This window comes from Salvelinus fontinalis, unplaced genomic scaffold, assembly GCF_029448725.1.
Source record: "Salvelinus fontinalis isolate EN_2023a unplaced genomic scaffold, ASM2944872v1 scaffold_0871, whole genome shotgun sequence".
Taxonomy (NCBI): domain Eukaryota; kingdom Metazoa; phylum Chordata; class Actinopteri; order Salmoniformes; family Salmonidae; genus Salvelinus; species Salvelinus fontinalis.
Window position 1 is genome coordinate 11698 of NW_026601080.1, and position 17087 is coordinate 28784.

At 40.0% G+C, this 17087-nt stretch overlaps 1 protein-coding gene across 4 annotated transcripts; it reads right to left on the minus strand.

Annotated features, from left to right (window-relative positions):
• Positions 1-318: 318 nt before the first annotated feature.
• Positions 319-15954, minus strand: LOC129847562 (B-cell receptor CD22-like). 4 transcript variants are annotated; one of them, XM_055915299.1, is made up of 11 exons: positions 15737-15954; positions 13645-13693; positions 7394-7471; positions 6941-7288; positions 6571-6783; positions 3987-4313; positions 2641-2856; positions 2140-2499; positions 1749-2000; positions 1261-1518; positions 319-1149 (listed from the first exon to the last, which is right to left on the minus strand). In XM_055915299.1, the coding sequence occupies exons 3-11, from the start codon at positions 7446-7448 to the stop codon at positions 989-991; spliced, it is 2190 nt and encodes a 729-aa protein (XP_055771274.1). In that variant the 5' UTR covers positions 7449-7471; positions 13645-13693; positions 15737-15954; the 3' UTR covers positions 319-988. The 4 variants fall into 4 exon arrangements, with proteins under 4 accessions (XP_055771274.1, XP_055771276.1, XP_055771273.1 ...); XM_055915301.1 differs by having other exon boundaries at positions 2140-2295; positions 15710-15954; XM_055915298.1 differs by having other exon boundaries at positions 15710-15954.
• Positions 15955-17087: the final 1133 nt, after the last annotated feature.

The window sequence follows — 17087 nt, forward strand, 5'->3', positions numbered from 1 at the left end:
ATGAGGTTATAAATGCACGGTGGAGATATGACATAGAGGAAACCAGGGAAACACTGCTGTAGTATCATGAGGTTATAAATGCATGGTGGAGATATGACATAGAGAAAACCAGGGAAACACTGCTGTAGTATCATGAGGTTATAAATGCATGGTGGAGATATGACATAGAGGAAACCAGGGAAACACTGCTGTAGTATCATGAGGTTATAAATGCATGGTGGAGATATGACATAGAGGAAACCAGGGAAACACTGCTGTAGTATCATGAGATTATAAATGCATGGTGGAGATATGACATAGTGGAAACCAGGGAAGAAGAAAATGAATCAATATTTATTTAATTCTTTAACATATGGTATGATAAGTGTGTAACATTACTAATTATATAACATGTGGTATGATAAGTGTGTAAGATTACTAATTCTTTAACATATGGTATGATAAGTGTGTAAGGTTACTAATTATATAACATATGGTATGATAAGTGTGTAAGATTACTAATTCTTTAACATATGGTATGATAAGTGTGTAACATTACAAATTATATAACATATGGTATGATAAGTGTGTAAGATTACTAATTCTTTAACATATGGTATGATAAGTGTGTAAGATTACTAATTCTTTAACATATGGTATGATAAGTGTGTAACATTACTAATTATATAACATATGGTATGATAAGTGTGTAACATTACTAATTCTATAACATATGGTATGATAAGTGTGTAAGATTACTAATTCTTTAACATATGGTATGATAAGTGTGTAAGGTTACTAATTCTATAACATATGGCATGATAAGTGTGTAAGGTTACTAATGATTATTTATTGTTGTTGACCTGTGTGATTATCAATGAATACAAGAAGATTAGGTGTATTTACACTAAACGTCCACAAACACAGAAGAAGAGTTGAGACGTCCATATTTATTCTCAGCCTCACAGTAGTATTCTCCTCTGTCCTCAGAGCTGATGTTAGTGATGCTCTAACTCTGTCCTGATGCTTTTGGTGAGGTTACGTTCTTCTTGTACCAGGTGTATTTGTCCACAGGTGGGTTGGCATCACTGTTGCAGGTCAGAGTCACTGAACTGCCCTCCACTATTTCACCAGAGGGACTGACTGACACTGAGGTGGTCTTTGGTTGATCTGATAGAAAAATGTGTCACAATACTTTCCTTTTGAGTTCAGAATATATATCTGTAAAACCACAATTAAAGTAAAATAAAGTAGAAATTGGAGATGATATGCAATACTTACACAAAACATTTACAGTAACACGCTTTGATATTTCAGCTCCAACTTCATTCTTAGCCTCACAGTAATATTCTCCTCTGTCCTCAGAGCTGATATTATGGATGGTGTATATCTGTCCAGAATGTTTTATTGACATTTTCTTGTACAAGGTGTACTTGTCCACAGGTGGGTTGGCATCACTGCTGCAGGTCAGAGTCACTGAACTGCCCTCCACTATTCCACCAGAGGGACAGACTGACACTGAGGTGCTCCTTGGTTTATCTGGTAAAGAGGATGACAGAAAAGGTAAGAGTACACATAGTATAATGCAACAATGTGTACTCTTACCTTGCTCAGAAAACTTGCGGGGGCCAAATAAAACCACCCGCAGGTCAAATTCAGCCCGCGGACCTCCAGTTGTGGAACCCTGGTCTATGTCATGGAAAAAGCAGGTGTTCTTAATGTTTTGTATACTCAGTGCATAGTTCTAGAATTATATCCCACATACTCACATGTGACAGTGAGAGTCTCTTCAGGAGAGGGGTGATCCTCATGGTTTTCTACAGCACAGGAGTATCTGCCTGCATCCTCACTGCTGACTGGGTCTAGGATCAGGTACTTGGTCTCATGTCTGATCAGACGTTGTCCGTTCTTGTACCAGATGTAAGAGGGGTTGTCCTGCAGAAAGCATATGGACTCACAGAACAGATGAAGACACTTTCCCTCTATGATGTTGGTTGGATCCTTAAACCGCACCTGAAGACCTGGATTAAAAAAATAATTAAAACCCTGAATCACTTGATCTATTACAATAAACAAAGACTTTCCTACACAGAAGGTTCCCACATGTTGCATCACCAGACAGGAGTCACAATCACTTGTAGGTTGTGAGTTCACTGTTACCTGTGACAGTCAGAGTTGTTCCAGGGAAGCTGTACCCCCATCTTGAGGTCTGTGTGGTGAATATGAACCTGTACTCAGCAGAGTCCTCCTCTCTCAGATCTGTGAGTCTCAGGGTGGAGTGACCTCTCTCCTTCTCTCCAGCATACTCCACACGACCTGCATACCCATGGTCTGTGGTTAGGTCCTCAGGTATCGACTTATCACTCCAGCTGTCACTATGTTTAGGACTAAACCAGAGTGATGATGTGACAGTATCATAACCACTGCCATAAGTACAGGATATGTCCACTGATGACCCTTTCAAGGCACAGACTCCCTGATGGGGGTAAGTCACACTCCAACAGTCCTGACCACGGACACCTTAAACAATAACATGACAATATAGTGTTTTCTGTATTCTGTTCTCAGATCGTTCTGTGTGATGAGTGTTTCAGATGTGTAATTCACCAACATGAATGAATATAGCCTACTGAGGAATACTGTAGTTGAATCTAAACTCACACAATGCAGGAGAGTGGAGATTCTCATGGCCTTTTACAGCACAGGAGTAACTGTCTGTATCACTAATGTAGGCTGAGTACAGTCTGGAAGGGTCCTCCTTTACTTTGTGTCCGTTCCTATACCAGATGTAGGTGGGGTTGTCAGTCAGAGTACACGTGCCACAGTTCAGGGTCACCCATCTTGAAAGCAGTGAAGTTGTAATCTTTACCTGAAGATCTGGAGAGAAATACAACACATGAAATACTGTATGAATTTACTGAGTTCTCTTCTGAAGAAGTGATACAAGCCATTCCTATTACAGTCTGTACAGACTATCATCCTGACCCTTATACTGAATAAACACAAATCAAGAAATGTGTTGAACTAACCGACAATAACTAGACCATTCATTTTGTTTGAATACAAATGATGATAGTCCGTAGATTGATAATGCACATTTGTATCGAATCTTGATCTAGTATTTAGCACGGTATTTATTACCTGTGACAGACAGAGTAACTCTGTGTCATACTGCCCTCTCGGATCTGAATAAACTATTTGAGAGACAATAATGACAGTCATTCTCTCTCGGGTCTCTGTTTCAACTATACCGAACTATAATATAAACACAACATGTAAAGTGTTGGTTTCATGTTTCATGAGCTGAAATAATAAATCCCAGAAATGTTCCATATGAACAAAAAGCGTATTTGCCTCATGCAGCGTGACACATCTCCTTCACAGAGAGTTGATCAGGCTGTTGATTGTGGCCATACACGTGGTCTGCGGTTGTGAGGCCAGTTGGACGCACTGCCAAATTCTTTAAAATTACATTGGAGGTGGCTTATGGTAGAGAAATGAACATTAATTTCTCTGATAACAGCTCTGGTTGACATTCCTGAAGTCAGCATGCCAATTACACACTCCCTCAAAACTTGAGACATCTGTGGCATTGTCTTGTGTGACAAAACTGCACAATTTATAGTAGCCTTTTGTTGCCCCCAGCACAAGGTGCACCTGTGTAATAATAATGCTGTTAATCAGCTTCATAATATGCCACACCTGTCAAGTGGATGGGTTATCTTGGCAAAGGAGACATTCTCACAAACAGGGATGTAAACAAATTTGTGCACATCATTTGAGAGATGTACATGTTTTGTACATATGGAACATTTCTTGGATCTTTTATTTCAGCTCATGAAACATGGAACAAACACATTACATGTTGCATTTATATTTTTGTTCAGTGTCCAGTATGTCCTCTTATGTGAAATAGTACATTTGGTATCACATACCACTACCTTGTCTGTTTGACTGCATTTAATAAGGTAATTACAGTAATAGATGTGAGATGTGTGACAGATTACCTATGACAGTCAGGGAGACAGGTGAGCCAGCAAACTTGTCTCCGGATGTTATCAATCTGAACCTGTACCCAGCAGAGTCACTCAATCTCAGGTCTGTGATTCTCAGGGTACAGTCATTCTCCTTATCCCCAAGGTACTCTATATGACTCTCATACCCTGGTACTGAGCTCAGATCTTCAGCATCCATATCAGACCATTTAGTAAACCAGAAAGCTTTTTTGATTTCATGATAACTGGGATATGTGTAAGAGCAGGATATGTCCACTGTTGACCCCTTCAAGGCACAGATACTCTGATGGGTGTAAGTCACACTCCAACAATTCTGACCTGAAAGACAAGAAGACAATAGAACACCTTTATATTACCAATACACTTATTTTGTTATGTTCACCTGCAAGAAAACCAAAAGTCACTCAAACAGAAGGGGGAAATACCAAAGAGTCACTAAAAAAGACCAAAATGAGACCGGTTTCTAGGAAAGGTTGTGAAAGACACTCATGGGGTGTCCATTGAAAGTTGACTAGCAACAACAACTGGAACCAGAGACATGAGCACCCACAATATTTGCCCGATAGGAAAAAAGTAAAACCTACACCAAACGTGAAGACAGGAAGCAAACCAAAAAATCAGTAAGGGAGATTTAAGTAAAGGTGTTGACTCTCCACATTTCTTAAGGATAGAGGGCGCTATTTACACTTTGGGGAAAAGTTGTGCCCAATTTAAACGGCCTCGTACTCTATTCTTGCTCGTACAATATGCATATTATTTTTACTATTGGATAGAAAACACTCAAGTTTCTAAAACCGTTTGAATTATATCTGTGAGTAAAACAGAACTAATTTTGCAGCAAACTTCCTGTCAGAAAGTGAAAAATCTCAAATCGAGGCTCTGTTCCAGGCCCTCCCTATCATTTTGCTTCAGATTTATGACTATACATGCACTTCATACGCCTTCCACTAGATATCAATAGGCTGTGAGAGGTGAAATGGGGTCTCAATCTCTTTCTATGGTCAAAAGAGACAGCTTGGAATGACATGACCCCAGAATTTGTTTGTTCAGGAAGCGCATAAAGGTCACCAGTATTGGCTTCTGAAAAACAATCGTTATAGACGTCTTCTATCTCCGGCTTTGATTTTATTTGATAAATGTAAAAATATCATCGTAAAGTATGTTTTTTCAACATAGTTTTATTAGATTATTGACATTTTTTCGGGAGTTTAGACGTGTTGCGTTCTTTGCGTTTGGTGACGAAGGAGAGCTTAGCGCCACTTGGCTAGTTTTGCTTGCCTATTCGAGAGGGAAAAATGCCATTCTAAAACCAAACAACGATTGTTCCCGACAAAGGACCCCTTGTACAACATTCTGATGGAAGATCAGCAAAAGTAGGACCCATTTCATGATGCTATATCATATATGTCGAACAAGTGTACTATTAGTTTGCGCCCAGATTTTGGGCACTCTCTCGCCATAACGTAAGCTGAATGTCGTAATGAAGTTATTTTTAGAATTCTAACACGGCGATTGCATTAAGAACTAAGCTATCTTTAATTTGCTGTACACCATGTATTTTTCATAAATGTTTTATGATGAGTATTTAGGTATTTCAATTTGGTCTCTGGAATTGTTCTAGCTGCTTCGGTGCCATTTCCGATTGTAGCTGCAATGTAAAACTATGATTTATACCTCAAATATGCACATTTTTCAAACAAAACATAGATTTATTGAATAACATGTTATAAGACTGTCATCTGATGAAGTTGTTTCTTGGTTAGTTTGGTTGGGTCCTGGTTAGTTTGGTTGGTTTTGTGCATGCTACCTGTGCTGTGAAAAATGTCTGTGCTTTTATATTTGTATTTGGTGGTGAGCTAACATAAATATACGTGGTGTTTTCGCTGTAAAACATTTTAAAAATCGGACATGTTGGCTGGATTCACAAGTTGTTTATATTTCATTAACTGTATTGGACTTGTTAATGTGTGAAAGTTAAATATTTAAAAAAATATATTTTTTGAATTTCCCGCTCTGCCTTTTCAGTGGAATGTGGGAGGAGTGGCACTAGAGGAACCCCTGTCCTAGACAGGTTAAACAAACTTGATCATTTAAATATCACATGGGCCAGCACAGGTGAAATACCTCCCCACTAACCAGATGGACAAGCGAGCACATGTGTAACACATACTGACTAACGAGGTGATCCCATCTCAAAAGAATTAACTAAAAGAAGTCAACACTTGATTAAGTAGTAAAACTAGTTTTCACCAGTTAAAATCATATGCTGTGAAAGTAACAAGGATGTGAATACTCCCTCAGCTTTGTAGTAGTTTTTATTTTTATTTTTTTTCATTTAAAAAAAAGTAGTGCAATGGTGTACAAGTGCAAAAACATAATGAAAGGTATCTGGTAGAAGTAAATTCATCCATTGACTGCATTTTCATTAATTTGATTATATATCTTGAAGCTCGTTCAACACTGCGTGGCAAAGCATACGCAACTAAAGCAGAAGTGAACGTCACATTCACAGAAAATTAAATAATGATCGTCTGACAACCTGAAGCAAATTTTGGATAAAAAAGTCCACACTTACACAGTGCAGGAGAGTAGAAATCCTCATGGCCTTTTACAGCACAGGAGTAACTGTCTGCATCACTAAAGGAGTCTGGGTACGAGCTAGAAGTGGCATCCTTTACTTTGTGTCCGTTCCTATACCAGATGTAGGTGGGGTTGTCAGTCAGAGTACACGTGGTGATACAGGTCAGTGTATTATACCAAAATCCAACAATCCACTTCACCTGAAGACCTGGAGAAAAAACAATAGCACTGTAAATCCCTTTACCACTGACTTATAATAGAAAGATGGAGGAAATCCTATGTTATACAGATGTAAATACAAACCAAGACAATTTTCCCGATCTAAATAGAATTCAGCAGTTTAACTATATTGAATGTAACTGTACCTGTGACAGACAGAGTGACTCCAGGATTGCCAGTATATCTCCATCCTCCAGTCTGATCTGTAAATCTGAACATGTACGTAGCTGAGTCACTCTCTCTCAGGTCTGTGATTGACAGGGTGTGACCATTCTCTTTATCCTTACGGTATGTCACACGTCCTTTGTAGTCTGGGTCATCACTCAGACTTACATAATTCTCCCCAGCATACATTTTAGTGAACCAGAAGGTTGTTGTGATTGTATGACCTCTGGGATATGTGTAAGAGCAGGACATCTCCACTGTTGACCCTTTCAAGGCACAGATACTCTGAGTGGTGTACGTCACACTCCAGCCATCCTGACCCAGTACCACTGAAACACAGTCACAGAACACAATGGTATCAGAATTAAGCCAAGGTCTATTGTCTCACACTGATGCCTGTAGATTGACAAACATGTGAAGTTATGAGACCATACCTGTTACAGACCAGAGAAAGACCACCAACACACTTCCTGCTGTTCTCAAGGCCATTGTTGCATCTCCCACCCTGCAGTCTTAGAAACATAAACAACAACTCACTCTATAGCTGGTGAATAACTCCACCTGATACATTGAAGTAGAAACTGTAAATGGGGTACAGGGCCTCATTACTGAAAATGAACCAGGCTCATATTGTGTTGTGTTGTATTGTGCTATATGATTGTCTATGTGAATACTGTCTGAATACTGTCTGTCTGTAAGTCTATTGCACTATGTATGTAATGTGTGTGACGTGTTGCATGTCTGTCGATTTAAGCTGACATGATGTATGACGCAAAAATAATTTGCGCAAGAATTCAATAAAGTCATGATCATCACCATCATCATCACCTTCATCATCATCAACAACAATCACATATTGAACAGATGTGTAGAACTGTAAACACATATTTCTACATTGATTGTTCTGAAGCTGTTTTATTCTCAGAACCCCAAATATAGGAGGATAAATATTCAATCCTCTACGGTCCATCAAGCTGTACAGCAGCCTAAAGACTGACCACCAGGTTCAATGATAGCTCCTATCCGCAAGCTGTGAGGATAAACAGCACTGTGACTCACACACACACACTGCAGTGTTACAATGTTTGTCTGCATGTCTTTTTTACCCTGGTTAATCATCTCATCCCTATGTAGATCAACACTCCTACACTGAGACACTTTATGAATACTGACCCTGATTTAACAACCAAAACATAACAAGAAGTAAAATAATACATTACCCTCAAGTATATGACTAATTACTAAAACAAATAACCAAAACTATATTTCAATATATTGTCAAAAGTACTTACAGAGTGAAGTGAAGGGGTGAGGTCTTATACAGTGAGTCAACTTACTGGTAGTGAGTGGGAACTGCTAGTAAGTGTCAGTTCTGTGGTTGATACATATTTATGTAGTCAGAACACAAGTAGCTGATACAGAACTGTCATTTCCTTCCTCTTTAAGACATTATCATGCAAGACGAACAGAACAACATGTCAGAGAAGGGAGATTACTGTATTAAAATGGGCCCTACATTTCTGAAATGGACAAAATGTCCCCCATTTCCACTTTTATTTAAATACAGAACCATGTTAACAATATGTTGACTATTCTATATGGAATGTTTATAATATCTTAGAATGTGTTGCCTTGTCCCTCTGAGTTCTACACGGAACAGGTCAAAGTTCCATTTACATTTGGTCAGTTCCATGATGTCATTCCTTCTCTTCTACAAACCCATTAAATGTACACTTGTCAGCTGCATCAACGGGGTACTGAGGTTCCAGTGTTCTAGACTAGAGCTCCCCCTACTGGAATCTCAACATTACTGCAACCTCCGAATAATAATGGTGGGCTAATAACAACATTACAAACTGACAATACATCAGATAGAATAGTAAAACACAAGACTGGCTACTTGACAAAGTCACATTTAAATCACACAAACACTATCATATTATGTTACACAGTTGACCTTTGTGTACAGTACTGGTAGTAGCATTAGTTAGCAGAGGAATCAGTATCATCATCGCCATAGTCTGCTGTATTGACTGCTGCTGTCCATATACTGTATAGTCTAATGTAGCCTGTTATCCATATATAGTCTAATGTAGCCTGTTATCCATATAGTATAATGTAGCCTGCTGTATTGACTGCTGTTGTCTATATACTAAATAGTCTAATGTAGCCTGTTATCCATTTATAGTCTAATCTAGCCTGTTATCCATATATAGTCTAATCTATCCTGTTATCCATATATAGTCTAATCTAGCCTGTTATCCATATATAGTCTAATCTAGCCTGTTATCCATATATAGTCTAATGCAGCCTGTTCTCCATATATAGTCTAATCTAGCCTGTCATCTATATATAGTTGTCATGACTTCAGACGAATTCGGCTCCTCTCCTTGTTCTGGTTGCGTTTGGAGGTCGACTTAACCGACTATCTAGCCATCGTCGCTCCATTTGTTCATTGTTCCAATTGTTTTGTCTTGTTACCTGCACACCTGGTTTACATTCCCTAATCACACTGCATGTATTTATTCCTCTGTTCCCCCCCCCAATGTCTTTGTGTGAAATTGTTTTGTTACGTGTTTAGTGTGATGCGCCAGACTGGTTTTTCCCCCCGGGTATCGTATTTTGACCCGTTGTATTTATTTGTCATACAACTGTATATTTGTGAGTGTTTTCACACTTATTGAATTTTAAATGTGGCTGGAGGATTTTGGATGCAGTAGCGTCTGTATTTTGTGCTTTTGCCAAATAAAAGTGCGCCTGATCACAACTCACTGCTCTCCTGCACCTGACTTCGCATCAGTAGCACACAACCCTGACAGAATTTCACACCACCCATGGAGGCAACAGGAGCAGGTTCCCCGGTCAGAGGAGTCGACGAGCGCATCCGGGAACACTTGGCAATGCTGCAACATCTCAGTGCCACGGTGGATTGCGTTGTCCAGACCATGGACCGTTGGGAGAGACAGGAAGTCTCTCCAGTGCCTCGACCAGCGCAACCGGGGTTACCTCTACCCGTCCCTCCTGGATCCAATCCCTGTGGGATGCGTCTCTCCCTTCCCAGGGAGTATGATGGGACGGCAGGACGGTGCCAGAGGTACCTATTACAGCTGGACCTGTACCTGGCCACCGTTCACCCAGCTCCCTCGGGAAGGGAGAGGGTGTCCGCCCTCGTCTCAACCCTCTCGGGGAGAGCTCTGGAGTGGGCAAACGCCGTGTGGGGAGAAGGAGACGCGGCGTTGGACCACATCGAGGAGTTCACCCGCCGCTTCCGGGCCGTCTTCGACCATCCGCCCGAGGGTAGCAATAAGATGTCTTATCTGCATAATATGCTTATGTGATATACTTGTTATTAGAATGTATCCCTTTGGACTCTGGTGGCAGTTGCACTTCTTCCCTCAGCTGGGGCTCAGTCACTTGGGGCCCAGCGACGGGAGAAGTCAGGCTTGTCTTTCACATACCCCTGGTGCTATGCAGAATATCAGACAGGGAAGAGGACAGGATGGAACATTGTCTTCATATGTGAATGTGTCTTTACCTGTTCTTAAACAATGTGAAGGGATGGCGTGATTAATGGGGAACCAAGTACTTATCTCCACAATGTCTGTGCGCAAGTCACTCACTCCTTTGGCATTGGTGGGAGGTGTATGTCAGTGTCTGGAACCATTGTATGTCCTCTCTGATGTTGCACTTATCCTGGGATAGTGTTTGACCTAGAGGCTCACTCCCCTCGGTGAGCTTGTCCAGGAGTGGGGTCAACAAGGGGTTTTACTTGAGATGGGGGTATCTAGAGTTGACAATTGAGTTATGCCATTGGATGAGTTGGTGTTTTGTGCTATAAAGTACCAGGAACGAGATTAGAACCTCGTCTTAGGGGCCAAACTGAACGATAATTTATAGCGAATGCTATCTGGCTACGGGATACTCCTTTCTCATTTATAAAGTCTCACTTTGTGAACTGTTCCTAATATCTGTGGTTTGTTATGTCGACTAGGGGGGTGGATCTTTGCTATAAAAGATCTCAGTAGCCATTGTGTTGTCACTCTCAACGGTTCATGAGAAATGGTGAATCGTTGAAAGTCATTGCTGTCGCAAAGCTCTTAATATTAAAGATTTAGTTTAAGTATAACTCTGACTGGTGTGATAAGTTTGTCTCTCCTTATTTGGTAGTAAAGAAATGAACCACCACACCTTCTTTAGACTAGTTGAGTATCTGGAGCATCAGCATTTGTGGGTTCGATTTATTTGTTATTCTTATCTCTTGCTTTTTGGGGGGTATTTTCTTAAAACTGCGTTGTTGGTTAAGGGCTTTTAAGTCAGCATTTCACTGTAAGGTCTACCTACCCCTGTTGTATTCAGTGCATGTGACAAATACAATTTGATTTGATTTGATACTACTCCTAAACATAACCCACAGTCACCGTGTCTCATGTTAATACTACTCCTAAACACAACCCACCATCACTGTGTCTCATGTTAATACTACTCCTAAACACAACCCACCATCACTGTGTCTCATGTAAATACTACTCCTAAACACAACCCACCATCACTGTGTCTCATGTTAATACTACTCCTAAACACAACCCACCATCACTGTGTCTCACGTTAATACTACTCCTAAACACAACCCACCATCACTGTGTCTCATGTTAATACTACTCCTAAACACAACCCACCATTACTGTCATGTTAATACTACTCCTAAACACAACCCACCATCACTGTGTCTCATGTTAATACTACTCCTAAACACAACCCACCATCACTGTGTCTCATGTTAATACTACTCCTAAACACAAACCACCATCACTGTGTCTCATGTTAATACTACTCCTAAACACAACCCACCATAACTGTCTCATGTTAATACTACTCCTAAACACAACCCACCATCACTGTGTCTCATGTTAATACTACTCCTAAACACAACCCACCATCACTGTGTCTCATGTTAATACTACTCCTAAACACAACCCACCATCACTGTGTCTCATGTTAATACTACTCCTAAACACAACCCACCATCACTGTGTCTCATGTTAATACTACTCCTAAACACAACCCACCATCACTGTGTGTCATTTTAATACTACTCCTAAACACAACCCACCATCACTGTGTGTCATTTTAATACTACTCCTAAACACAACACACCATCACTGTGTCTCATTTTAATACTACTCCTAAACACAACCCACCATCACTGTCTCATGTTAATACTACTCCTAAACACAACCCACCATCACTGTGTCTCATGTTAATACTACTCCTAAAGCTCTTTTGAAACATCAACTCAATCACTCTTACTTTAGGCCATTTACAGAATCATAAAACATGGGACGAGATGTTAAAACTATCCATTGTGCCAGATGAGATGGATGCACTCACATGAGATTTCCCGTGATGTTGACAGAGTGGCATGGGAGGTTTATTTCTTAGACTGGGTTAAGATGTCAATTTTGGGACACATCCTCAGTAGTGTGCCTTCGAATCAGTGGGTGTTTCGGCCTTTAATCACTAAACACCCTCATCAAAGGTGGCCAGCTAAAGGGTGATCAAGCCTTAGCTTGTGTCCCATGCCCAATTAAGATTTCCCACGGGACTATGCAAGGCAGGGGCGTCCTCTTCCCTGAGCCAGTCCTACAGCTGACCGCATACCTCATATGCCCTGCTCAAGTTGGAGGGATCTGAATTGGGTTCTCAGGTGGGGGTGGGGGGGGGGAGTCATGAAATTATAGCCCAGCAAGGGTCCTTCCGTTTGATCCAGATCCACTGGCTGCCTCTTTCAGCTGCTTGAGAAACTGCTCTGACGGTCTGCCGCAGAGCCTGTCCATGGATTCCAAGTTCTTTCAGCAACCTGATGGTGGAAGAAGCCACGAATCCTCTGCATCCCACTTCAACTGGCCAGACTTTTGCATTCCAGCCACGCTGAGTTGCGTCTGCTGCCAACTCTGTGTAACGCAGTTTCTTACGCTCGTAGGCCTCTTCAACAGAGTTTTCCCATGGGACTGTGAGCTCTATGATGTCTCCACAATAATCTATTGCTCTCAGAGCTCTTACAATAGCATGCACAAGTTTTTATGTGAAACATGTACAATGAACATCCCATCTTTTGTAGCACGCAATATAGCTCAGTATTTGTCAAGGGTGCCAATCATTTTGGTCGTGACTGTATATCCAACAATCAGATAAATATGTAAAAATACATTTATATATATGTGTGTGTGTGTGTGTGTGTGTGTATACACACACACACACACACACACACACACACACACACACACACACACACACACACACACACAGTTATACTTGACCCTGTTATACTTTGACAGTGAACATGACCCTATTGAATGGAGATCTGGGTATTACTGGCAAACTCTACTGATCATGTTTTAAACATGTAAATGAATCAACTGAACTAAACTAAACACATGAAACCACAGTCCAGGATCAGTATTCACAAAGTGTATCAGAGTAGGAGAGCTGATCTGGGATCAGTTTAGCCTTTTAGATCATAATTATATGAACCGTCTGAGACACTTTATGAATACAGGCCCTGATGTAACAACCAAAACACAGTTCAAAATAAACCAACAAGTACAAAGATACAGTAAGTCATTTGATGTATGGCTAAAAACATCAAAACTAAACTATATTACAAGATATTGTCAAGTGTACTTACAGAGTGAAGTGAAGTGAAGGGTCTTGAACAGTTAGTCAACGTACTGTCACTGTGTGGAAACAAGAAGTAGTCTACTGTAAGTGTTAGTAGAAGCAGGCGTAGCCTAAGTGTGAGTTCTGTGGTTGACACATTTTAAAAGTAGTCTAGTCAATGCATTAACATGCAGGAACAGCATGTCACATAAGGGATATTACTGTATCTAAATAGACCATTTTCTAAATTCAGCATACTGTAGTTACATTTCTTTATTTGAGGAGTGGACCTACATGTTTTACAAGAGACACAATGTGACCCATTCCCGTCACTCTTCATCAGCTGGTACTGAAGGTTCCAGAACAGATGAAAGGGGAGTATCTTTGGTACCAGTGTTCTAGACTAGAGCTCTCCCTACTGACATCTCAACATTACTGCAGCTTCCAGGCTTCATATGTCCCTACTAGTCCGATGAAAATATACAATATAGAAGGTCAAATAACATTCAAAAATGTTAAAAATATATATAGAATAAACCAGGCATGCACATAAAAATACTGTGTTATTGGGACTTATGTTGAACTGGCGTTTGAATTGAGTGAACTAGTGATCAACTAGCTTGTTAGCTACATGAAGCTGCTGTTATTCAGTGATAAACAAGTATTTTGTGCATCACACAGCTACTCTGAATGGACTGGATTGTGAACAATATGATGCGCAACTGCTGAATTACAGCAAGACCCTACAGTTAGCTAGTGAGCTAGCTAGTTAGCTAACTTTTATCTATCAACATTAGCTATCTAGAAATAGACAACAGTGAGTTGTCATTATGCCAAGGCCAAGGCAAGCTGCTCTGAGTTTCCAGTGTGTTCTTGTGTGAAAGAGATGTCTTCAGCTCACTGACCTTCAGAACAATGGACCCAAAGTGAACCCTGACATCCATATAACTAGGTCTGTCTTTCTGTCTGGGATTATTGTGTCCTACTGTATCTGCATGATGCGTGTTTTTTGAAATTTACATTGAATAATCTTTCATGTAATTGTTTATTGCTGCTTCGTTATTGTTATTTTGTGTAATTCCTTTTTTTTTTAGCATTTTCATAATTTTTAAAATCTAATATTTTCTTACATAAAAACAACTGCACTGCATTGTTGGTTTAAGGGCTTATCAGTAACCATTTCACAGTAAGGTTGTATTCAGCGCATGTGACAAGTACAATTGGATGTGATTTGTGTGTTTAGTTGCTGGACATTGCTCCCTCTGACACTGGGTTTTCTGAACATCTAAAAGTCTGAGCCGTTTGGGGGGTTCTACTAGCTGACATATGGAATTGTTTTAAGATGGTCATACCATGGATCATTTGGCTATTTGATTTTGAATTATAGTACCCCTTTAGGTAAAAAAAAATTAAATACACAAAAATGATTTGATAAAATATTGAATTTGGCCTTTACTGCTACAGACAATACAAACACATTGAACAACACATTCATAAATGGTTAAAAACAAAAAAGTGAAAAAATGTATCATAAGGACTAATGTTTTGAAGTGACTGTCCTATATCTAGGGGATATAACAACATGTGTTTTTATGGACACATACACTGTACAAAAGTATGAGGACACCCCTTCAAATTAGTGGATTAGGTTATTTCAGCCACACCTGTTGCTGACAGATGTATAAAATCGAGCACACAGCCATGAAATCTCCATAAACATTGGCAGTAGAATGGCCTTACTGAAGAGCTCAGTGACTTTCAACATGGCACCTTCATAGGATGCTACCTTTACAACAACTCAGTTTGTCAAATTTCTGCACTGCTAGAGCTGCCCTGGTCAACTGTAAATGTTGTTATTATGAAGTGGTAACGTCTAGGAACAACAACAAGATCACCGCGCGCAATGCCAAGCGTCGGCTGGAGTAGTGTAAAGCTCACTGCCATTGGACTCTGGAGCAGTGGAAACGCGTTCTCTGGAGTGGTGGGTATAATTTGTGGAACGTTCCAACAGGAATCCGTTCCAAAAACGTCGTAAATGTCAAGATTGCCAACAAACAACGCATACAGAGTCGTATAACAGTAGAATGAGATACCTGGTAGGGAGTGAGCTTTGTAATTACGTTTTTCACTCAGCACGTTTATTCGGAAAAAATGTCTCTCTTCGTTATGGTAGACTCCACCATTTCTCGTTGGTTTAGTTATTATTTCCGGTGTTCCTGGATTCGCTGTTGAACTCTGTTGCGCCTCATTTGGGGAATCGCTGTGGTTGAAATGTAACTAATGACCGCAAGCCCCAGTATTTTTATTAGCTAGGTGGCTTGTACACAATTGTTACCGATGATACTGTATATACCTACTCGTACTACAGAAACATGCATTGTATTTTGCCAAGTTCTTTCGGTGTTAATCCTGTTTCCCAGATATAGCAGGTAAACTGTGTCTGTTGTTGAGTTCATCTTGCCTAGTTAAATAAAGATAAAATAGAACATTTAAAATATATACTATGACCTATTTCAGTTAACCCCAAGATGCTTGATTTACTACAGCTGCTTTTGAATAACTTTCCAGTCGTTTGTGTTTTACATTCCGACATTTGAAAGTCTGTTTATTGGACATATATTAGTGTCTAATAAAAAAAGAGCAATGTATGTAAAGCATCTGTAATAAATACCATTTTAAATAACACAAGCATATTGCTATTACATTGTTATACTAACTTCTTTCTAAAACAGAGTTTCTCACAAGCAGAAACTGAGACCCACACACACTCAGAGACAGATGGCTGACACAGAACATTCATAAACACTGATAAGGCAGGAAAAGCCTTGAGCAAGAGTGCTTGGGTCTGCATCTCACGAGATAATGAGACACACACATAACCGAGGACAGAGGGCTGACGTAAACCTTTCATAAACACCGATTAGATAGGAACATCTGCGCACACACCTAAATCTCCTGTTTTAGCTGAACATTTGGTAACAAAGAACTTTTGATACAAGACTCAGAAGGATGACGCACAGCTCATCCGGACCAATCTGAGAAGACAACAACCTGATCAGGACCAACCAGAAAACCAGATCTACCAGACTCAACCTACTTTCTGTGCTGTATAAAATGACTATGTATTTCTGTTATCTGGGCTCTGTCTGCAGGTTCCTTACGAGCTGAATGAACGAGTCCATGCATGTTTGTATCAGATATCTTTACCTCTGAATAAAACTGCTTTTTATTATACGAATATCCACCCTGTCCAGAGTCTCTACTTCGTCTCAGTTCTCCAGTAAACTTGTGTCATCAACACATCCCATCTGTGTTAAGGTTATAGTGTGTGTGTATGGTGTAGTTTGTCTTGATGTCCACTTGGTGTCAGCAGTTTCAATAATGTCACACCAGGTTCACATGTTTTCATGTGTAACAAATGAAATAGTATTTGTGACATGCGAGGAATTCCACATATGTAGACCTTAGTGG